Source organism: Diaphorina citri, unplaced genomic scaffold, assembly GCF_000475195.1.
Source record: "Diaphorina citri unplaced genomic scaffold, Diaci psyllid genome assembly version 1.1 scaffold3015, whole genome shotgun sequence".
NCBI lineage: Eukaryota > Metazoa > Arthropoda > Insecta > Hemiptera > Psyllidae > Diaphorina > Diaphorina citri.
The window spans coordinates 30,386-55,082 of record NW_007380427.1 but is presented as its reverse complement, the minus strand read 5'-3'; the positions used below and the strand labels follow the sequence as shown (position 1 = coordinate 55,082).

General features: G+C 37.9%; 3 protein-coding genes across 3 annotated transcripts; 1 reads left to right on the top strand and 2 right to left on the bottom strand.

Moving 5' to 3' along the window:
- Positions 1-92: 92 nt before the first annotated feature.
- LOC103519882 lies at positions 93-4,116 on the top strand. The gene is made up of 7 exons (XM_026831205.1): positions 93-475; positions 983-1,160; positions 1,512-1,772; positions 2,368-2,523; positions 2,592-2,823; positions 3,114-3,434; positions 3,927-4,116. Exons 1-7 carry the CDS (start codon positions 278-280, stop codon positions 4,114-4,116), a joined length of 1,536 nt encoding a protein of 511 aa, XP_026687006.1. The 5' UTR covers positions 93-277.
- A 1,622-nt stretch (positions 4,117-5,738) lies between these two features.
- LOC113471788 lies at positions 5,739-6,449 on the bottom strand. Its single transcript, XM_026831203.1, has 2 exons — positions 6,371-6,449; positions 5,739-5,989 (listed from the first exon to the last, which is right to left on the bottom strand). The coding sequence occupies exons 1-2, from the start codon at positions 6,447-6,449 to the stop codon at positions 5,739-5,741; spliced, it is 330 nt and encodes a 109-aa protein (XP_026687004.1).
- A 5,881-nt stretch (positions 6,450-12,330) lies between these two features.
- Positions 12,331-24,466, bottom strand: LOC103519880. The gene is made up of 16 exons (XM_026831202.1): positions 24,462-24,466; positions 23,573-24,009; positions 23,204-23,296; positions 21,281-23,022; positions 20,774-20,854; positions 20,393-20,449; positions 20,313-20,335; positions 19,940-20,125; positions 18,102-18,617; positions 17,426-17,966; positions 16,962-17,042; positions 16,105-16,301; positions 15,576-15,606; positions 15,081-15,274; positions 13,765-13,996; positions 12,331-13,174 (listed from the first exon to the last, which is right to left on the bottom strand). The coding sequence occupies exons 1-16, from the start codon at positions 24,464-24,466 to the stop codon at positions 12,824-12,826; spliced, it is 4,767 nt and encodes a 1,588-aa protein (XP_026687003.1). The 3' UTR covers positions 12,331-12,823.
- Positions 24,467-24,697: the final 231 nt, after the last annotated feature.

Here is a 24,697-nt window from a genome sequence, read left to right as displayed (position 1 = left end):
ACATCCTCCTTGAGTGACGGAAATTTTGTAAACAAAAATGTCCAAAGTCGAAACAAGAACTTAAACCAAACATTTCTCAAGCTCTTTCTTGCCACCCGTCTAACGGGTTAGAATATTCTGAATTTTACGTAAACATTTTCAAGAATCCAAGAAATTTAGAAATTTTACCAATTGATCGCGAAAAAAATCTAAATCGCCTAGATTTTTCTAGACCGTGCTATAAAGATAACATTTCAAGGAGTTTTCTATAACTTTCGAGAAGTTTACCGTGGGGAATATGGACCCCAGACTGGTTTGGTGTTTGGCGCTTGTGTCCATCGTTCACTCCGTTCATAGTGATGATAGTGAGTGGAGTGGAAATGACATTGGTCGTTCACTAGCTGAGACTCCTGCTCGAAGATATGCTGGTGAGGGTATTGAACATGGGAGAAGAGGAGATGATGGAAGAGATAAGACTGGAGATGAAGAAAATGAGGTAAGTGATAATATTAGTGCTCAGGAAGTATGTAGATGATTTTCAAGTAAGTAAATAAATACCTAGTAAATGCCTATTCGGATTGAGATTTTTGGTTTTGGGGGTGAAAAGTTGGAGATTTTTTAAACCTGTTGAAAGAGGTAGGTACCTACAAGTAAAAAAAAAGTGTACGTAAAAGCATAATTATTTCCAGTTTTGACTCAGACTTGAATCTCCAACCTCCAGTTTCTAAGTCTATTATCAGATTATCACACTTCGTAAAACGAGATTTTTTTTTATTTTCTCTAAGCAAATTATGAAGAATAATATGTTCGTCGTCCAGGAGATTAAGGTTAGACTACGCATATCTGCAAAAAATCGACCTCTACCATTTGATGTAACAACCGAGAACCGGCGTGAAAGACCTGGTATTCCAGAGTTAAAGCGCTTTATGGGGGGAAAAAGTTAAACTACCTATTGCAGCTACAATAAATCTGTTGAAATATTCCATACTGTTTTCCATTCCAGGCCGACAATGCACTCATGGGAAACAAATACATGAAACAAATCAGCAATGAACCTGCCATGGCTAACACTCCATATGCCCATACTTTGAAAAATAAAATAAACACCCAAGGCAAAAATCCATCAGTGAAAAATAACAAATCAAAATACGATGAAAACGGTATGCCCAGGAGTTTTGAAGATATGAAAAAGAAGAAACCAAAACAACAACTGAAAGGGAATGAGCAAAAACTCGACAATAGAATCAAAAATAGTAAGAAGCTAACATTGAACAGAGAATATGAAGCTGAGAATTTAATTGATGATAAAGATGATGAGTGGGAGATAAAAAGATGGAAGAAAAATCAGTGGTTGGAAAATTTGATCCCGAAGTCCAACAAATTCCTATATAACAACAAGAAATACCATGACAAACATGTTGATCATGCTAACAAACTGAAAGGCAAGTAACTCTAAGTAGACTGATGTTAATGTGCTCACAGAAACCAAAAAGGAAGTAGGTATGAAAACGGTATGCCCAGGAGTTTTGAAGATATGAAAAAGAAGAAACCAAAACAACAACTGAAAGGGAATGAGCAAAAACTCGACAACAGAATCAAAAATAGTAAGAAACTAACATTGAACAGAGAATATGAAGCTGAGAATTTAATCGATGATAAAGATGATGAGTGGGAGATAAAAAGATGGAAGAAAAATCAGTGGTTGGAAAATTTGATCCCGAAGTCCAACAAATTCCTATATAACAACAAGAAATACCATGACAAACATGTTGATCATGATAACACACTGAAAGGTAAGTAACTCTAAGTAGACTGATGTTAATGTGCTCACAGAAACCAAAAAGGAAGTAGGTATACCTAGTAGGGAACAATGGGAACATAAACTCAAGTAAATTACATAAATGGTTTTCCTAAAATGCATTTAAATAAACTCATACATTATTTATCGATGTTTGAATTTAAGGAGTAGATATTTACAGTGGTTGGAAAATTTGATCCCGAAGTCCAACAAATTCCTATATAACAACAAGAAATACCATGACAAACATGTTGATCATGCTAACACACTGAAAGGTAAGTAACTCTAAGTAGACTGATGTTAATGTGCTCACAGAAACCAAAAAAGGAAGTAGGTATAGATACCTAGTAGGGAACATAAACTCAAGTAAATTACATAAATGGTTTTCGTAAAATGCATTTAAATAAACTCATACATTTATCGATGTTTGAATTTAAGGAGTAGGTATTTGGTAACTGAAGAAATTTACTAACAATAATTGTAAAATGCATTTAAATAAACTCATACATTTATCGATGTTTGAATTTAAGGAGTAGGTATTTGGTAACTGAAGAAATTTACTAACAATTATCTAACTTGGGTTATTACAGACGTCAAATTCCGTGATGAAGATTCAGTCATCCAACATAATCGTTTGAGAAGAGATGTTCTATCTTCAATCTACGTGCAAATGCCTCACGGAGAAGAAGATGAAGCAGATAGCGAACTTCTCATGGACAACGAGGAATCCCGAGACAAATCCAAAGGCTCCACAACAGTTTGTCTTGAAATCAAAAGCGATCCAACCAAACCACCATCCACAATATGCGGAAAGGCTCCACAACAGTTTGTCTTGAAATCAAAAGCGATCCAACCAAACCACCATCCACAATATGCGGTCCAGAAATCAAACCCAGCTCACCACTCGATCATCACTTGTATGATATAAGCAGCAACCAAAACTATGGATCTAATAGCTTCTATTATACCGAGCCTCAACCAGACAAGACACTATGGTCTCTGAATCCATTGCAAGATCCAAACTATTACTCGTCACTCAACTACAAATATCAGTCAACAAACAGAGAGAACCAACAGCAACATCAGCACAGTCACAAACACAATGGCGAGAAACATAAATCTCAAGTTACAACACATGATAAGACTTATCAATCAAAACATCCCATGACTCACAACACTTTATCTTCAGAAGATACGACCAAGACCTTGAAACCAATGCCAGCAGAAATGAACACGATACACCAAGATAATGATATTAGGAATGGACGTGGTCAAACAGCGAGAAATATTTTATCGGGAAATATTGAACAAACTATTACTCGTCACTCAACTACAAATATCAGTCAACAAACAGAGAGAACCAACAGCAACATCAGCACAGTCACAAACACAATGGTGAGAAACATAAATCTCAAGTTACAACGCATGATAAGACAACTTATCAATCAAACCATCCCATGACTCACAACACTTTATCTTCAGAAGATACGACCAAGACCTTGAAACCAATGCCAGCAGAAATGAATACGATACACCAAGATAATGATATTAGGAATGGACGTGGTCAAACAGCGAGAAATATTTTATCGGGAAATATTGATGATAGTGAAAACCCTTTGGGCGTTCAAAGAAATAACTTCAAAGACATGGATTTGAACTTGCGAGAAATATTTTATCGGGAAATATTGATGATAGTGAAAACCCTTTGGGCGTTCAAAGAAATAACTTCAAAGACATGGATTTGAACTTGGATGCTGCTATGTCTTCTAATATGAATAGTTATGTCAATCCTGATCAACTCCAATATAATCACAATGGCGAGACACGACAGATGAACGCTGAGTATGGAAACGGCTTTGTTCCGGAGCAAACCATATTTTACCCTTTCGTCAACTACGATGCCAATGGAGGAATTTCAAGAAATGCTGCTCCGTATCCTAAAAAATTACCCCCGTAAGGTCCTCCAAAGCCTCTGTACGGACTACGACGGGTTCTAGTGTTTCTTGGACTTGGGTGGGTTTTGGCTGGCTCTGGTTTTGCTGGGTCTTCAGGCTTTTCAGGTTTGGTCGGTGTTGTAGGTTTTTCGTCAGTTTTCGTGGGTGTTTCGGGTTTTGCTGGTTCGACAGGTTTGCTGGAGGTGTTGTTTGAACTTGGATGCTGCTATGTCTTCTAATATGAATAGTTATGTCAATCCTGATCAACTCCAATATAATCACGATGGCGAGACACGACAGATGAACGCTGAGTATGGAAACGGCTTTGTTCCGGAGCAAACCATATTTTACCCTTTCGTCAACTACGATGCCAATGGAGGAATTTCAAGAAATGCTGAACTTTAGAAGGTCAGTACTGCAGTCTGAGCCTGAGCAGCGGGCATAATACGTAGTACCTATCTATAAGCTACGGCTCTATAGCTCTATTTATTGTACATATCTAGGTATGTAGGTATGTATTTATAGTACATATCTATTTATTGTACATATCTAGGTATGTAGGTATGTATTCTACTTAAGAAATTTATTAAAACTGTCAGACAAGAAGGAAAAATATTAAAAACAGAAAAAAGCAGATGGAAAGAGAAAGAAATAGAGGAATTGAAGGGAGAGGGAGAGAGAAAGAATAAGAATTAAAAGTCCCTTGGGTCTTGTTTCATAAGACTATAGTTTGACTTTATCCTCCCTCTCTTTCTATCAATCTTCCTCCTCACTCTTCCTCCTCTGAATTCTCTCTCCTCTCTCTTGTTCTTATTTATGTCTCTCTGTCTCGTAAGGTCCTTTTTTATTCAGGAAATATGCAACAAAAGTCATCAGAAGCAAACAAACTTGCTGAGACTCAAAAATTCGCTGAAATCGAAACCAACGAAATCCCCACTGAGGAATTCTCTGACGAAACAAAATGGAGAGAAACCAGTGGCAATATGGATCAGAATATCATGACAGCTGAGAGCAGAGATGCTTATGAGTATTATCCTGATAGATACCCTTACAGACCTACAACATACCCATACATACCATCCAGACCTTACCCTTATCAACCTCATCGCCCTTACCTCTACACTGGACCGTATGATCGCTATGATCCGGATTGTCGTAGTGGTAGATGTCGGGCCGCTGAAATGTCGGATGGAAGAAATTCAGAAGGAAGCATTGTACTGGGAATGTCTCCTGGTATGCCTTGGGTTCAACAAGAGGGAAGAAATTCAGAATCGTTTTGGTCCAATCTGTTCCATCCATTTCAAGAACGTCAAGGAAATCTAGAAGAGAACTCAAACCATTTCGCGTTACCAATCTCCCAAGAGGATCAATTCAGAGGAAACGCTTACTACTCGGGTCGCCCATATCCTTACAGACCATCGTATGAGTATCAGGGAACACACAGTTACCCGTACACTTCACGGCCTTACCCGTACCGACCTTATAGCTCTAGCTACCCTTATGATTCGAACTGCAGAACCGCTGACGGCCGTAGCTGCCGCGATGCTGAAGCAGAGAGAAGTGCAAACGCTGACGCCAACGTTTCGCCAAGTGTTCAAATGACAAATTATATCCATCCTCATTTTCCAGTTAGTCAGCCAATGCTACCTAAAGGATCAAAATGTGAACAAGCAAATCAAGACAACTATCGATCGATGAGTCTCAATATGGAATTCAATCCCGCTGACAGGTCTTCTTCATTCGAATCTCAACCTAGATCCGCTGAGACCTCTGCACAAGAAATCGCGTCTTCTGCACCAGAAAATGAACTGCTTGGACTTTCACCCTTAGCCAGGACCAGTATTCCGGTGTCTTCAAACATTCACACACATGCGCCACTAGGACTTGCCTGTAACGTGGTGCACGCACCCATTGCACCAGTGGTACCGGTACAGCCATTGGTTCCATCTGGACTTGTCCATGGTGTAGGGACTGGACTTGTTTCTGGTATCGGGACTCACGGCGTTGGACTCGGTGGACATGGCAATTTAGGAGGTAATAACACGTAACATAAGGACAGAGGAATCGGCTTTAGCTGGGACGGTTAGTACTACTGGAGCGACGGAGTTCTCGTCATTCCTTGTAGGATGGTTGGCGTTCCCCATACTTGATAATTCGGCAGATATTTGGTTATCTAGTTTAGGAGCTGGTTCCTTGGATGGTGATTGACTGGCAGTTGGGGTCCCCATAGGTTTTGCAACTGAAGGTTCCACATTCTCTATGTGTTGAGCATTGTGATCTGGGAAAAAGATAAGGATGGAGTAAATAATCGTGAAAAAAAAAATTACTTAAGTGAGTTTATTTTAACACCTCTTCTGCTGTCTTATTTAGCCTCTTCTAATGAAAAACCCACGTTTATAACCAAGTCTGAAATGATCTCTAGTATCTATGTAGTTTCCGATGTTACACCGATCAAAATGAGTACAACTGAGTAGCGATCAGTGGCGGCATTAAATTTACAAAAAGTAAAAATAAACAAAGACCAACAACTCATTCTCAAAGCTTCTCATTCCTTTCTACAGATTCCCTTAATGTAGATGGTGAATTTGAAAATAAAAATATGTATTAAGGTGCCCTAATGCTATGTCTATCTATTTTAGTAATGGTAAGGGAAACTTACTTGGTATGGGTGTTGCTGTTACGGCACAGACAATAAAGGCTAGCAGCAAGCTGCTTAGTGTTACTTGGGTCACCTCCATGGTGGTAGTGATTTGGAATCAGATATTCCAGGTATTAGGTCAACTTTGAGTTTAGGAGATAATCTAGGCTGTCAATTAGTCATCTTTTACTCCTTAATGATGCTGATCATCCCAAATCAGTGGCGCGTGTGAAGAGCATGTTGAAGATTAGCATTAGCTTAGGAGAACCTGGTTGACTAGGTACAAGGGGTACTAGTGCGAGCCTAATACATAATAACCTATTTAAGTCCCGGGTTCGATTCCCACTCTCGACCAAAATTTATACTTCTTTTTCGACTGTAAATATTTCTACAGGTTACTTTCTGGAGTTCTCGTGTTAACCCAGCAACTAAATGAGAAGTCTTGTCTCTTCTCGCTCATCTGATAAGAGGCATACTACGGGATGGGCAACCATTACTTCTAAGTTATCTCACTTATCTCAACCGTTTTCGAAATCCTTAAGGGCAAAATATTCAGACCCTTTGAAAGTTAATAAGTAGTAATAGTAATAATTGTGCTTTATTATTAAATTTCGACATATCTTGACAATTACAAGATTAAATTTAAACTTGTGACAGCACTACCACCAGTCCACCCAACCCCCCCCCCCCCGGGGCCAACAGGAGGACGCGTGGAGGATGAGGGTGGCCCCCCATACCCCCCCCCCATCCGTCGACCCCAAAAGGGATGGGAAGACTAGAATTGCCACACTAAAGATTCAAGATAAATCTTGAATCAATTGATTCGTGCAAAGGGAGTTATGTCTTAAATAAAAAGAAAAGGGATTTACCCATACACAATAAATAATTTATCACATGCAGGATTGAACTTTATATTCTAAAATTAGAGTGTAAACTTCGCCTCTGATTATCTCACCAATATCAAAGTGAGAAATAACTCCGTTATTAGTTACTATCAAACTATTGCTACTTTATGTTATCTATTTATCATAGGCAGACGATCTCATATTTACGCTAGACAAAAGCCCTGAAGGGATGATTTCTTGATAACGAAATTATTGTAGAAACAAAAATTAGTTTAGTGATCGAACGAAATGAATTCTAAGTTTTAACTCGAACCGGATTTCCTTGCCTGTTTGTTACACCATAACTCTCGAACGGTTTGCCCGATGTTGATGTCATTAGGTACACAAGTGTAACACCTAAAACACAAGTGTAACACCTAAAACACAAGTGTAACACCTAAAACACAAGTGTAACACCTAAAACACAAGTGTAACACCTAAAACACAAGTGTAACACCTAAAACACAAGTGTAACACCTAAAACACAAGTGTAACACCTAAAACACAAGTGTAACACCTAAAACACAAGTGTAACACCTAAAACACAAGTGTAACACCTAAAACACAAGTGTAACACCTAAAACACAAGTGTAACACCTAAAACACAAGTGTAACACCTAAAACACAAGTGTAACACCTAAAACACAAGTGTAACACCTAAAACACAAGTGTAACACCTAAAACACAAGTGTAACACCTAAAACACAAGTGTAACACCTAAAACACAAGTGTAACACCTAAAACACAAGTGTAACACCTAAAACACAAGTGTAACACCTAAAACACAAGTGTAACACCTAAAACACAAGTGTAACACCTAAAACACAAGTGTAACACCTAAAACACAAGTGTAACACCTAAAACACAAGTGTAACACCTAAAACACAAGTGTAACACCTAAAACACAAGTGTAACACCTAAAACACAAGTGTAACACCTAAAACACAAGTGTAACACCTAAAACACAAGTGTAACACCTAAAACACAAGTGTAACACCTAAAACACAAGTGTAACACCTAAAACACAAGTGTAACACCTAAAACACAAGTGTAACACCTAAAACACAAGTGTAACACCTAAAACACAAGTGTAACACCTAAAACACAAGTGTAACACCTAAAACACAAGTGTAACACCTAAAACACAAGTGTAACACCTAAAACACAAGTGTAACACCTAAAACACAAGTGTAACACCTAAAACACAAGTGTAACACCTAAAACACAAGTGTAACACCTAAAACACAAGTGTAACACCTAAAACACAAGTGTAACACCTAAAACACAAGTGTAACACCTAAAACACAAGTGTAACACCTAAAACACAAGTGTAACACCTAAAACACAAGTGTAACACCTAAAACACAAGTGTAACACCTAAAACACAAGTGTAACACCTAAAACACAAGTGTAACACCTAAAACACAAGTGTAACACCTAAAACACAAGTGTAACACCTAAAACACAAGTGTAACACCTAAAACACAAGTGTAACACCTAAAACACAAGTGTAACACCTAAAACACAAGTGTAACACCTAAAACACAAGTGTAACACCTAAAACACAAGTGTAACACCTAAAACACAAGTGTAACACCTAAAACACAAGTGTAACACCTAAAACACAAGTGTAACACCTAAAGGACATATTTTCCTCATTAGATTTTCAGCTTATTCGGGAATTTAGGGCTCTTGGAAGGGCCCTTTCTATGAGTAAGTTCTACAGTTCACACAAATACTAGGTAAGGTTTGTGTTCTCCAAGACCTAATCAAGTCCAAAATATAGTGGGAAAATTTTCAATGTTACCTTGTTTGTTTTCAAGAAAATCGGACGGACCGTGACCATTAGGGAGTTTTTATACTATGTATTACAACGCAGACTTCCAAATACATACAAACAAACCATGTCTACCAATTTAAAAGGCACACAATGAAAAAAGTACCTGCCTAGCTAAGTGGCTAGAATTTAGACAGAAGAGCTCTCTTCAGAAGAATCCTAATATACTTAAAATAATATGCACATCTCTTCTCTCTCTGGAATTTAACAAGGGTTCTACTATTCCACTATAGTGAGCTTCCTATCCTACTTGAGTGGCACAAAAGACAAAAAAAAAGCGTATAAAAATTACACAACAAAAGCTCAAAAAGCGCAGCAGCTCACATCTCTCTAAAATGCTTAAATAATAAAGGAGAAATAAATTAAAACACAGATGAAATAAAGGAGAGGAACGAAATAGAGGGAGGGAAGAAGGTGAAGGAGAAATAGTATGAGGAGAAGATGGAGGAGGAGAGAAGGAAAAGGAAAAAAAAGAGGAGTAGAAGAAAAAAGGGTATGGAGGAGAAGAAGGTGAAGAAAAAGAAGGCAGAAAAAGGGAAGAGGAGTAGAAGAAAGAGAAGGATTGACGGAGCAGGAAAAGAGAAAGAAGAGGCAGCGAAAGAGCAGAAGAAGAAAAAGGAGGAGAATGAATGGGAGGAGGAAAGAACAAAGTAAAAAAAAAAGTCTGCACCTCTATCCGAATCAAGTGTATCGTTTGAGTCTGAACAGAAATCTGCCAACATCCCTTGTGCGTCTGGCAATGCAAATCAGATTCTAGGATCCTCCATTAGTAACAATGTTCAACTTCCCACCCAGGCCATCCTATCACCCCAGCAACCACCTGTGGGGATCTCACTGCGAGCCCCACTCCTGGGATCTGTTCAATAGCAATGCAAATCAGATTCTAGGATCCTCCATTAGTAACAATGTTCAACTTCCCACCCAGGCCATCCTATCACCCCAGCAACCACCTGTCGGGATCTCACTGCGAGCCCCACTCCTGGGATCTGTTCAATCTCAACACGATCTGAGCGGATACTCTGACGCACGTCAAAGTCAAATGTCACCCATGGTAGGATTCGCGAGTCTATCGGAAATGAAAGATCGAGAGAATCAACTGAAACAAAACTATCCGAGTTACGATCATTTCAATCAGCTAGCTCAAGATGACAGGCCTACCTTTCACCCCTATGAGAATCTATACAGAGCAAGCGTAGAACAAAAACCATGTGATACAGCAAATACGTTCAAGAACACTGAAGACAATCTAGAGATTAAAACGAGTGATGTCAAAGTAGTGAAACCGAAGAGACCAGATTTGAAAGAGCTGCAAAAGCTGCCGTCCAAAATCATAACATCAAAACCGCCAAGACCCATACCTATCTTGAAACTGCCGAAGCCTAATCTGAAAAGTGCAGGTTTGAGAGCAAGCCAGAAAGAACCTTGTACGTAAAAGTTACAAAACAAAGAATGATATCTTTCAATAGTTAACACAAGTCTACCTATATAGGTATGCTTTTTTATACTTTTATACAAGACCCATACCTATCTTGAAACTGCCGAAGCCTAATCTGAAAAGTGCAGGTTTGAGAGCAAGCCAGAAAGAACCTTGTACGTAAAAATTACAAAACAAAGAATGATATCTTTCAATAGTGAACACAAGTCTACCTATATAGGTATGCTTTTTTATACTTTTATATTTTTTTCATAATAAAATTATACATTTTTGTACTTTCCCAGAGACATTTTTCAATTTATTTCATTTTACTTTTTCAGACATCCTTCACATCCTAGGTAGGTAAGTAGGTATACTTCAACTTCAGAGGTTACTGCATTTCACTTTACCTTAAGCGTTGACTGTAGTGTTGCATTATATTGAAGAGATTTCAAAAGCAAATATGTACAGTACCTCGTAAAGTTGTGTTTAGTTTACATTGACCTTGCAGCATAAGTTCTGTGCTTGATATTTACAGAGTGGTACACTCATAGTTATACTTTCTCGTATATCTGGGACCTATGCCTGAAAGGAATAGTGTTGTTTTACGAACAAAAAGGGCCACATTAGAAAGGAGTTACAATTTCTAAATGAATCAATTTAAAAAACATAGAGGAGAGGAAAATCGCGCCTTGCGGGCTCTGGTGTAGATGCAAATTTTACGAGAAAATTACGTCCAATGCGTATAGATTCAGAGTTCCCACTATAAATGCAAACTTTGAACAGAATAAAACAGTCGTACATGGACGAAAAGCGATGACAAAAAGGATTGCAGACTGGAGAGAGACAGAAATAGAACGCGCAAGTTTTAATGAATAATAAAGCACTTTGTATTTCATGTCGTTAATAAATAATTATTTATTTTTCATTAGGTATACAATACGATCATTTCATTTGCTCAAAATTCTAGTTATTTAGGTATAGAGTTTGCAAATTTACATCCTTATTGTTTCAATGATTTTTTCTTGTGTGCTAATTGTTAACAAGCACGAATACTGTTATTTTATTTACATCCTTATAGTTTCAATGATTTTTTCTTGTGTGCTAATTGTTAACAAGCACGAATACTGTTATTTTTACCTATTATTTTGGATGGTTCTCATTATTGCAAACATGCAAACATATGGAAAATATCCTGAAAAAATGACGCCACCTCTCCAGTTGGACTACTAATAGACCAAATCCTGTAAAGTTTCCGTCTGTAATGTTACGTCATAACTGGCACAAAGTTCTTTGTGGAATAGCGAATAGCTATGATTCCCACTCCACTGGGAAAAGTATTTCGGCACATGTAAATGATCAATAGAGTCCAGACCTCTATTGTTCATAAGGTGATTTAGGTTGGACTATCTCAAACTGTTCCACACAAGCTCGTACCCAGCTCAACCCCAGTGCCTTTACATGTTCCATATTATACAATGAAATATTGAAACAAAAATGATAAAAGTGCACAAAAGGAATGCATGATTAATTTATAGAAGAGAAGGGGAGAGAGAGAGATAAAGAGGGAGAGAAGAGAGCGAGAAAGAGGAGAGGGAGGGAGAGCGGGGCTGTACCTACCTAATCTAATAACCTACATACCTACTTACTTTAGTGTTAACACGAAGATTTCAATTGGTTTATTTCAACATAACTCTCTCGAATGATTAGACCGCTTTTAATGAAGCAAAAACTTTAAATACTCGATATGTACGAAAATTTCTCAATAAATCAGGACGCTTTTTCAACGATAAAATAATTAATTCAATGAAAAAACTCTTAAACTATTTGTTATTCGAAAAAATAAGAGCAAATTTTGATTTTATTAATTTATAAAAAGTAACAAAAGTACAAAAACTTGATATGACGAAATATTACGTTTGAACATTGGGAATAAATTGGAGGGAAAATAAGGGATTTACAAAATCTCTACACAAAATATCATAAAGTAACTTGGAATATAAAGACAGGGAAACAAGGCGATACGAAAATTATTTGGTACTGGTAATGCCGCTACCCCAATGAAGTAGATCCTCAAATGTCCTCACGAGGCGGAGCGCACCCCGAACTCTAAGCACAGAGCCGTAAAAACTTCGACCTCGCCGGGAATCGAACCCGGGCCTCTGGCGTGCAAGACTAATGTGATAAACACTCGGCCACGGGAGGTTACTTGTTTAGAACATACCTATGTATGTATTGCGAAATATTTTCGAGGGGGCTAACATTTGTACTTTAAGTGTGAATAGGCAAAATTTACCTGGGATTTCGGCACATGTAAATGATCAATAGAGTCCAGACCTCTATTGTTCATAAGGTGATTTAGGTTGGACTATCTCAAACTGTTCCACACAGGCTCTGACCCAGCTCAACCCCAGTGCCTTCACATGTTCCATATTATACAGCCGTCTAGGTAGGGCCTCCTCACTGTACACTATAGCTTGGCTCAGGTTATACAGGCGATGCTGGGGCCTATTCACGTGATACATCACACTGGACTCGCTGAGGTTCATAGACTCGGGGTCCGGTTCACGATTCAGTAATGTGGCGCCCCCTCGCTTGAATATATCACGCATGTCTTCAGAGGAGAGGGGGGAGGATGTAGGCCATGGCTTGGTGAGGTAGACTTGCAGGCCGTTGAATAGGCCAGGCAGCTAGAGGAAATGAAATGGAGGTGATTAGACATGTACAACTTAGAAAGACAAACCTTTTTCAGATTTTTCGTGGTTGGGTGGAAGAGCTCCTCCAGGGGGGAAAAAAAACTTTCAGGAGAAGAAAAAATGTTTGATTTCATAAATATTACCTTTTTAGATAAATTCCCTTTTTTAAGGGCTTTGGATAAAAATAAAACTCCAAAGTCCTTAAGGCTTTGGCTTTTGTTGAAGAGTATTGTTATTGAGAAATTCCTAGATAAAACAAGTAAGTACTATTTCCTACTCATCTCGATTTTGGAGGTGATTAGACATGTACAACTTAGAAAGACAAACCTTTTTCAGAATTTTCGTGGTTGGGTGGAAGAGCTCCTCCAGGAAAGGCACAAAAAAAAACTTTTAGAAGAAAAAATGTTTGATTTCATAAATATTACCTTTTTAGATAAATCCCCTTTTTCAAGGGCTTTGGATAAAAAAAAAACTCCAAAGCCCTTTGCCGACAGTATGCAACATTGTGTTGAAGAGTATTGTTATTGAGAAATTCCTAGATAAAACAAGTACCTACTATTTCCTACTCATCTCGATTCACTTACAAGGTTCTCCTTATTCTCCCGACTCCTATGGAATGGTTTGGCCAGTGGATAATCCACAGTGCCCAGGATCTCAAACTCCTCCACAGGCAGAACCTTGCCTATCTCCAAGCTACGGGATATCCATGTATAATCTACAGCTTTGATACCAGACAGAATAGCACGGAGTACATTGCAAGTGGCTATACAGGTACGCTCTGGAGTACCATTCACTAGTAGGATGTTCACGTTAGATCTGAAATCAAACGGGAGTATATGTTCTTGTATTTGTTATTGTTGTTCTAATGGTGTTGCTGCACCAAGGGTGGTTGCTTGTCTCTAGGCCAAGATTACTTGGCCCGTCCCGAACCGCAGTCAACCATCATGAGGACCTGTGCTTTTCCTTTGGCGGAGTACATTGCAAGTGGCTATACAGGTACGCTCTGGTGTACCATTCACTAGTAGGATGTTCACGTTAGATCTGAAATCAAACGGGAGTATATGTTCTTGTATTTGTTATAATGGTGTTGCTGCACTAAGGATGGTTGATTGTCTCTAGGCCAAGATTACTTGGCCCGTCCCGAAAAGCAGTCAACCATCATGAGAACCTATGCTTTTCCTTTGACGGAGTACATTGCATGTAGCTATACAGGTACGCTCTGGTGTACCATTCACTAGTAGGATGTTCACGTTAGATCTGAAATCAAACGGGAATATAATATGTTCTTGTAATTGTTATTGTTGTTGTAATGGTGTTGTTGCACCAAGGGTGGTTGATTGTCTCTAGGCCAAGATTACTTGGCCCGTCCCGTAAAGCAGTCAACCATCATGAGGACCTGTGCTTTTCCTTTGAAGCATCCCTTTGTAACATTGTAACCTTCAGCTAGCCAGGCTGAAGCTGATTTTCCTTTCGGTTTGGGTTTGGTTTAGACTGCGGGAGGAAAGGGACTTTTCAGTCTCATTCTGACTTTGGATCTGGAGATTGGTGGTTCGAGTCCAAGTCTAGTCAGAAAATTTAGCGTAATGTATTTTGAGGGAAATGACATTTGTGACGAGCATTTATGCAAAACATTCCTTTGAAGCATGATGAACCCTTTGTAACCTTCAGCTAGCCAGGCTGAAGCTGATTTTCCTTTCGGTTTGGGTTTGGTTCAGACTGCAGGAGGAAACGGACTTTTCAGTCTCATTCTGACTTTGGATCTGGAGATTGGTGGTTCGAGTCCAAGTCTAGTCAGAAAATTTAGCGTAGTGTATTTTGTGGGAAATGACATTTGTAACGAGCATTTATGCAAAACACATTTTTTTTCCTCAATATTTTCTATTCAATAGGTAATACTCACTGTAAGAGTGTAGACACAATGATAGGTACATCTGCTCCACTAGACAAGGTCTTAACAAACTGTGCCAGCCCTGATGTCTGGGTCTTGTCTAGCTGATCAGCATATATTACTATATCTATACAGTTAGGTAGAGAAGGGGGTGGGGCTGCACTCAGGCGTGGCAAGGAGAGGGCTGTCAAGATGTCCGTCTTGATGTCGTCTCGACTGATCACATCCAAGTATTCTCTGTAGGGGGAGGGGCATAGAAGAGAGATGATTAGGATATATTTTATTTCGCACTAACTATGTGTGTAGGTACAAATAATCTTTTTTTAATAATTTAGTTTGTTTGTGATGACTTGATAACTCTCATACAATTGGACTGATTTTGATAAATTTTCACAGGTGTCAAGTGGCAGAGAATGTCTTAGAATAACTTCACCTTACTTTCAATTTTTTTTTCTTTATTCTTTTTACAAATATTTCATAAAAAAAGGAAGATTGTTGATTAGTGATGTCGTCTCGACCAATCACATCCAAGTATTCTCTGTAGGGGGAGGGGCATAGAAGAGAGATGATTAGGATATATTTTATTTCGCATCAACTATGTGTTTAGGTACAAATAACCTTTTTTGAATAATTTAGTTTGTTTGTGATGACTTGATAACTCTCATACAATTGGGCTGATTTTGATAAATTTTCACAGGTGTCAAGTGGCAGAGAATGTATGAGAATAACTTCACCTTACTTTCAACATTTTTTTTTTCTTTTTACAAATATTTCATAAAAAAGGAAGATTGTTGATTAGTTGGACTGATTTTGATAAATTTTCACAGGTGTCAAGTGGCAGAGAATGTCTTAGAATAACTTCACCTTACTTTCAATTTTTTTTTCTTTCTTCTTTTTACAAATATTTCATAAAAAAGGAAGATTGTTGATTAGTTTTTTGGACCCAGTTAGGCTTGAGCTAAATAGGGGCCTATTTTTAAGTAAGTACTACAGTTCCCTACAAGTGAATAAGGGTAAAATTAAGACATTTACTTACAAAGGTTTGTGTCCCTGAATATTTCTCTTGTCCACATCAGCTCCATATTGTATCAACAGTTTAGCCAGGGCCGGTCGTACATCTCTAGCCGCTAGATGTAGAGGCGTATCATTATCCAGCCCTGGTACATTCACTAGTGCCCCTGCCTCTAGGAGAAGGCGCACTACACTCTCGTTACCAATGCTCACTGCGTCGTGCTGGGGGGACAGAGGGAGTGAAAGGGACAAAGTTAGGTCTCATTGGGGACAAAATTAAAGCCCAATGGTAACGCTCTTGTTTTCCATGCAGAAGGTCCCGCAGCCCTGGTACATTCACTAGTGCCCCTGCCTCTAGGAGAAGGCGCACTACACTCTCGTTACCAATGCTCACTGCGTCGTGCTGGGGGACAGAGGAAGTGAAAGGGATAAAGTTAGGTGTCATTGGGGACAAAATTAAAAAAGGACAAGGTTGGCCCAATGGTAACGCTCTTGTTTTCCATGCAGAAGGTCCCAGGTTCGATTCTCATCATCCTCAAAAATTTGCATTAATAAATTGTAAATAAGTATTTAAAAGAGTTTCTTTCTAGTGTTCTTCTGTTGATTCACCAGCTACATGGATGGGACAAACTTGCCAACGTGCCACATTGGCAGTTTTGAGAAGGGAAAAGCCCGCTTCAAATCGAAGCCACAACCTCAAGTTTGTGAGATTGTAAATAAGTATTTAAAAGAGTTTCTTTCTAGTGTTCTTCTGTTGATTCACCAGCTACATGGATGGGACAAACTTGCCAACGTGCAACATTGGCAGTTTTGAGAAGGGATAAGCCCGCTTCAAATCGAAGCCACAACCTCAAGCTTGTGAGTCAATGTTGTATCACTTACCAGAGGAGTCCAGCCTGCGTTATCCTTCACATTGGGATTCATATTGTTCTTCAGTAGGGATAGTACTTTGTTTGTGTCTTTCTGAAAACCAAAACCAATCCGAAATGCGTTGAGATTATCTTAGTACAAATATCAGAGAGTTTACCTACTTGAAACATTCAAGTTCAAAGAAATAATTATTTTATGGAGCTCTTACACTGCTTCAGAACCTAAAAAAGGAGAAATCTACATTTTTCAACATACAACTCATGAGGAATATACAAAACTACAATGAAGTAAGTATTGCCTTATGGTCAGTCAGCTAATTTTCGCACTCCTTATGGCCAATCAGTTGAATTTTGTGTAATCAGTTTTTTAGGTATACCCTAAGAAATGGGCAGATTTGACAAGGGACAAGAATGCTATTATGCCTACCTATCGATAGCACTTGTTTAGAAGGGAAAAAAAAGTAGTGAAATCTTTACCTTACAAGCCATATGTAGCGGTGTTTCTCCCTTGACATTTCTCTTATACATTGCATTGAGCAGTGGATTCCTCTTTACTGTCGCTGGAGTAACAGGAGTTTTCACAACCGTATCTTTCTTCCCAGTAGATGGAGTTTTAAGAGTAGCTGTATCTTTCTTTGCATCAGCCAGAGTGGATGGAGTTTTCACAGCATTTTTCTTCGTAGTTTCTTTCTTAGTTTTCGCTACAGGGGTTGCATTGTTATCTGGTACTTTGAATGCATGTCTGGATTTGGGTGTGGTTAATCCTTCATCTAATCCCTCACGAGGGGTAGCTACATCACCTGGTGTGTTACTCAGAGGTGTTAGATATTCCCCTGTACTGGTTGAGGTAGCACTGTTATCCTCAGGTATACTAGTTGGTTTTAGCAAACGTTTGCCTGGTTTCCGTATGGGTGTGATAGACTTTTCTTCACTGGAAACAGGTTCTATGCTTTTAGTTGGTTCAATGTTACTTTCAGTTGTCTTGGCGTTTTTGTTAACGCTCCTTGGAGTTGCTCTGGTTGTTCGTTTGGTTTTGGCAGCTTCATTTGTTTCTCCATTGGTGTTTTTGTTTGTGTCCATGACATTTGTGTCTGTAGATGTTTCACTGAGGGTTTTAGTTCTCACTTTGTTAACGCTCCTTGGAGTTGCTCTGGTTGTTCGTTTGGTTTTGGCAGCTTCATTTGTTTCTCCATTGGTGTTTTTGTTTGTGTCCTTGACATTTGTGTCTGTAGATGTTTCACTGAGGGTTTTAGTTCTCGCTTGTCTTGGTGGATTTTTAACACTTGGTTCATGTTTCGTACTCTCAGCTTTGACTGTATCCTCATTTTTCGAGTTTTTCCTCTGTCTTGTACTTCTAGGTACAACGTTGAGTTGTTTATCTTCATTGAGGATTTTGTCTATTTCCTTTGGATTCAAACCATCAATTGGGATTTCTTTTTTCTCGGTTGAGCCATCTTCGTTTTCTATATCTTTGTCCACTTTCAACTTTTTGCTTCGAATGAGGTTTTCAATTTCACTTGTGTTCTTGTTGACTCCTAACTGTTTTCGAGTTCGCTTGGACTGTTGTTCATTGTCTTTAGATATTTCTGTTTTATCAATGTCTACCGTGGGAGGATGTAGGCCATGGCTTGGTGAGGTAGACTTGCAGGCCGTTGAATAGGCCAGGCAGCTAGGGGAAATGAAATGGAGGTGATTAGACATGTACATATATGATTAATGTATAGTATTTCATATGATGGGAGGATGTAGGCCATGGCTTGGTGAGGTAGACTTGCAGGCCGTTGAATAGGCCAGGCAGCTAGGGGAAATGAAATGGAGGTGATTAGACATGTACATTTATGATTAATGTATAGTATTTCATATGATGGGAGGATGTAGGCCATGGCTTGGTGAGGTAGACTTGCAGGCCGTTGAATAGGCCAGGCAGCTAGGGGAAATGAAATGGAGGTGATTAGACATGTACATATATGATTAATGTATAGTATTTCATATGATGGGAGGATGTAGGCCATGGCTTGGTGAGGTAGACTTGCAGGCCGTTGAATAGGCCAGGCAGCTAGGGGAAATGAAATGGAGGTGATTAGACATGTACATATATGATTAATGTATAGTATTTCATATGATGGGAGGATGTAGGCCATGGCTTGGTGAGGTAGACTTGCAGGCCGTTGAATAGGCCAGGCAGCTAGGGGAAATGAAATGGAGGTGATTAGACATGTACATATATGATTAATGTATAGTATTTCATATGATGGGAGGATGTAGGCCATGGCTTGGTGAGGTAGACTTGCAGGCCGTTGAATAGGCCAGGCAGCTAGGGGAAATGAAATGGAGGTGATTAGACATGTACATATATGATTAATGTATAGTATTTCATATGATGGGAGGATGTAGGCCATGGCTTGGTGAGGTAGACTTGCAGGCCGTTGAATAGGCCAGGCTTCCAGTTACAGCAGTGAGAAATGGATGGTGAAATTGGGACATCCACTAATTTTCTATAGTTTTCATTCTTCAGTTGCACTAGTTCCAGAAGTGAGAAATGGATAGTGAAATGGACACATCCACCAATTATCTAATTTTTCAGTCTTCAATTACAGCAGTGAGGATTATTATTATTATTATTATTATTATTATTATTATTATTATTATTATTATTATTATTATTATTATTATTATTATTATTATTATTATTATTATTATTATTATTATTATTATTATTATTATTATTATTATTATTATTATTATTATTATTATTATTATTATTATTATTATTATTATTATTATTATTATTATTATTATTATTATTATTATTATTATTATTATTATTATTATTATTATTATTATTATTATTATTATTATTATTATTATTATTATTATTTAGATCTACCTATCACCAAGTTTCCTAACTTTTTTGGAGAGTTTCATGTAAAATTTAGAACACTTTAGCCATAAAAGATTGGAATCCCCAACATTTTGAGAAAATCTACTTACTGTAATTGATTCACCATGGAGTAAATAAACTCAACATTGGCGTCTCCAAGTTCATAATATTTCAGATAAGATTTATCGCAATATTTTGCATGACACTTTGGACATACTTCATTCTTATGTACACACATGTAGCAATATACAGAGAGACAGTTTATACAGTGATGGGCTTGTTTGGGTAGATTTTTGCTGAAACAAAAGGAATCATGGGTTTAGTAAATCAGAGTTGGGGTCTTCAGTTTGTAGATTTAATGTTGGTTCATTTGTTTTTAATTTATTTGCACAAAAAGCACCAAAGAAAAGGTTTTCTCAGGAAGGTACCTACTTCTCTCATGCTCTCCCAATTAGGAATAAGATCTATGCAGTTTGACTTCACAGTTGTCCTGGAGAACCGAGCCCCTGTTGGGGCAACAGATGGTGTTAAACTTCTCTTCAAATGGTAAATATGTATCGTGCCCCTGCCTCTAGGAGAAGGCGCACTACACTCTCGTTACCAATGCTCACTGCGTCGTGCTGGGGGGACAGAGGGAGTGAAAGGGATAAAGTTAGGTCTCATTGGGGACAAAATTAAAAAAGGACAAGGTTGGCTCAATGGTAACGCTTGTTTTCCATGCAGAAGGTCCCAGGTTCGATTCTCATCATCCTCAAAAATTTGCATTAATAAATTGTAAATAAGTATTTAAAAGAGTTTCTTTCTAGTGTTCTGCTGTTGATTCACCAGCTACATGGATGGGACAAACTTGCCAACGTGCAACATTGGCAGATTTGAGAAGGGAAAAGCCTGCTTCAAATCGAAGCCACAACCTCAAGCTTGTGAGTCAATGTTGTATCACTTACCAGAGGAGTCCAGCCTGCGTTATCCTTCACATTGGGATTCATATTGTTCTTCAGTAGGGATAGTACTTTGTTTGTGTCTTTCTGAAAACCAAAACCAATCCGATCTTAGTACAAATATCAGAGAGTTTACCTACTTGAAACATTCAAGTTCAAAGAAATAATTATTTTATGGAGCTCTTACACTGCTTCAGAACCTAAAACAGGAGAAATCTACATTTTTTTAACATACAACTCATGAGGAATATACAAAACTACAATGAAGTAAGAAATGGGCAGATTTGACAAGGGACAAGAATGCCATTATGCCTACCTATATTGATTATCGATAGCACTTGTTTAGAAAGATCTACATTTTTTAACATACAACTCATGAGGAATATACAAAACTACAATGAAGTAAGAAATGGGCAGATTTGACAAGGGACAAGAATGCTATTATGCATAGGTACCTATATTGCCTATCGATAGCACTTGTTTAGAAGGAAAAAAAAGTAGTGAAATCTTTACCTTACAAGCCATATGTAGCGGTGTTTCTCCCTTGACATTTCTCTTATACATTGCATTGAGCAGTGGATTCCTCTTTACTGTTGCTGGAGTAACAGGAGTTTTCACAACCGTATCTTTCTTCCCAGTAGCTACAGCAGATGGAGTTTTAAGAGTAGCTGTATCTTTCTTTGCATCAGCCAGAGTGGATGGAGTTTTCACAGCATTTTTCTTCGTAGTTTCTTTCTTAGTTTTCGCTACAGGGGTTGCATTGTTATCTGGTACTTTGAATGCATGTCTGGATTTGGGTGTGGTTAATCCTTCATCTAATCCCTCACGAGGGGTAGCTACATCACCTGGTGTGTTACTCAGAGGTGTTAGATATTCCCCTGTACTGGTTGAGGTAGCACTGTTATCCTCAGGTATACTAGTTGGTTTTAGCAAACGTTTGCCTGGTTTCCGTATGGGTGTGATAGACTTTTCTTCACTGGAAACAGGTTCTGTGCTTTTAGTTGGTTCAATGTTACTTTCAGTTGTCTTGGCGTTTTTGTTAACGCTCCTTGGAGTTGCTCTGGTTGTTCGTTTGGTTTTGGCAGCTTCATTTGTTTCTCCATTGGTGTTTTTGTTTGTGTCCATGACATTTGTGTCTGTAGATGTTTCACTGAGGGTTTTAGTTCTCACTTGTCTTGGTGGATTTTTAACACTTGGTTCATGTTTCGTACTCTCAGCTTTGACTGTATCCTCAATTTTCGAGTTTTTCCTCTGTCTTGTACTTCTAGGTACAACGTTGAGTTGTTTATCTTCATTGAGGATTTTGTCTATTTCCTTTGGATTCAAACCATCAATTGGGATTTCTTTTTTCTCGGTTGAGCCATCTTCGTTTTCTATATCTTTGTCCACTTTCAACTTTTTGCTTCGAATGAGGTTTTCAATTTCACTTGTGTTCTTGTTGACTCCTAACTGTTTTCGAGTTCGCTTGGACTGTTGTTCATTGTCTTTAGATATTTCTGTTTTATCAATGTCTACCGTTTTGCTGTCCGTTTGTTTGATTCTTTTTCTTGAACTAACCTTGGTATCTGTTTTCTTGCTATCTTTGAACAACTCCAGTTCATCTTCTTCTTTATCTTCATTATCTCCAATGTCATCTTTGGGTTTCATACGTTTTCTGTTCCTCAGCAGTGCATACTTGTTCAGTAGAGTGGCTTTACAACTTTCTTCAACATACTCATCAAAGTCAAAAATAGAGGCAGCACTTTTCTCATGAATATGTACATCTGAAATGTTCTTTGTTTTGTTCGGATAAGTTTTAGAGACACATCTTAGTTGTGTTGAACTTGGTTCATTGGAACTTTCTTCATTAGAATTTTCTTCATCAAATTTGTCACATTCCTTTCCACATTCTGTTGCTGTGGAGCTACTTTCACTATCAAGGTTGATTGAAATTTTCCTTTTATTTCTTTCCACTCTGTTTACAATAAACAAGTCTTCATTTTCTTCCTTTTCTGTATCAGATAAAGGGGTTTGGCTTATCTCTTTAACCTTCTTTTGGTCAATTTTTTCTTCAATTTCCTTCTGACCATCATTTTCTTTCTTTTGCTCATTTTGTTCACTTAGGAGTTTGTCAAAAGGATCTTCATAACATTTGGGTTCTGTTTGACTAACAGTTTTCTTTGTAACATTCAGGCTCTTTTCTTTTTCAACTTTGTTCTTTTTGTCTCTTCTTCTATTTCTATTAGATGTTTTAGGAGACGCATCAGGTATCCACACTGGATCATTAGATTTAAGGATCTTGATAACATTTGGGTTCTGTTTGACTAACAGTTTTCTTTGTAACATTCAGGCTCTTTCCCTTTTCAACTTTGTTCTTTTTGTCTCTTCTTCTATTTCTATTAGATGTTTTAGGAGATGCATCAGGTATCCACACTGGATCATTAGATTCATCATTACTTGTGTTTCCATTATGATCGGAATCATTTGGAGTTTCATTCGCAGGTGGTTGTTTGTTGATGATGTTTGGATCATTTTCAACAGACATGACATCTGAAATGTTCTTTGTTTTGTTCGGATAAGTTTTAGAGACACATCTTAGTTGTGTTGAACTTGGTTCATTGGAACTTTCTTCATCAAATTTGTCACATTCTGTTGCTGTGGAGCTACTTTCACTATCAAAGTTAATTGAAATTTTCCTTTTATTTCTTTCCACTCTGTTTACAATAAACAAGTCTTCATTTTCTTCCTTTTCTGTATCAGATAAAGGGGTTTGGCTTATCTCTTTAACTTTCTTTTGGTCAATTTTTTCTTTGATTTCCTTCTGACCATCATTTTCTTTCTTTTGCTCATTTTGTTCACTCAGAAGTTTGTCAAAAGGATCTTGATAACATTTGGGTTCTGTTTGACTAACAGTTTTCTTTGTAACATTCAGGCTCTTTCCCTTTTCAACTTTGTTCTTTTTGTCTCTTCTTCTATTTCTATTAGATGTTTTAGGAGATGCATCAGGTATCCACACTGGATCATTAGATTCATCATTACTTGTGTTTCCATTATGATCGGAATCATTTGGAGTTTCATTCACAGGTGGTTGTTTGTTGATGATGTTTGGATCATTTTCAACAGACATCAAATAGTCATCTGCTGCTGGGAATTCAGTTTGTTTGCTACTGTTTCCAACTTCAAATTTGTTTTTGCTTGTCACATAGATGTTTTGATCAGCAAGTATTTTCTTGATAAATATTGGCAGTCTGACATTTTCTTTCCTGGAAAAAAGATAGAGAATTAAATAAACACATTCTATTATCTGATTTTTTTTCATCTGCTGCTGGGAATTCAGTTTGTTTGCTACTGTTTCCAACTTCAAATTTGTTTTTGCTTGTCACATAGATGTTTTGATCAGCAACTATTTTCTTGATAAATATTGGCAGTCTGACATTTTCTTTCCTGGAAAAAAGATAGATAATTAAATAAACACATTCTATTATCTAACTAGGGTCTTACTGTAACAAAACTGATGTAATAATCTTAACTGATTTTTTTTATTATTATTTTTTTTTTTTTTTTTTTTTTTAGTTCTACTTTTACCTATTATTTTGGAGGTTCTCATTATTGCAAACATGCAAACATATGGAAAATGTCCTGAAAAAATGACGCCACCTCTCCAGTTGGACTACTAATAGACCAAATCCTGCAAAGTTTCCGTCTGTAATATTACGTCATAACTGGCACAAAGTTCTTTGTGGAATAGCTAATAGCTGGAACTAACTTGATCTCGACTCAACCCAACAGTCCCCCATAACCATAGATCGGTCTAAACCCACCATTATAACCTCCATAGTAAGGATACCCACCGACGCCTCCATAATAAGGATAGCCACCTGCGTAACCTCCGCCATAGCCTACGCCGTATAGACTTCCGTAGGCCCCTCCGTATCCTAAAAAATTACCCCC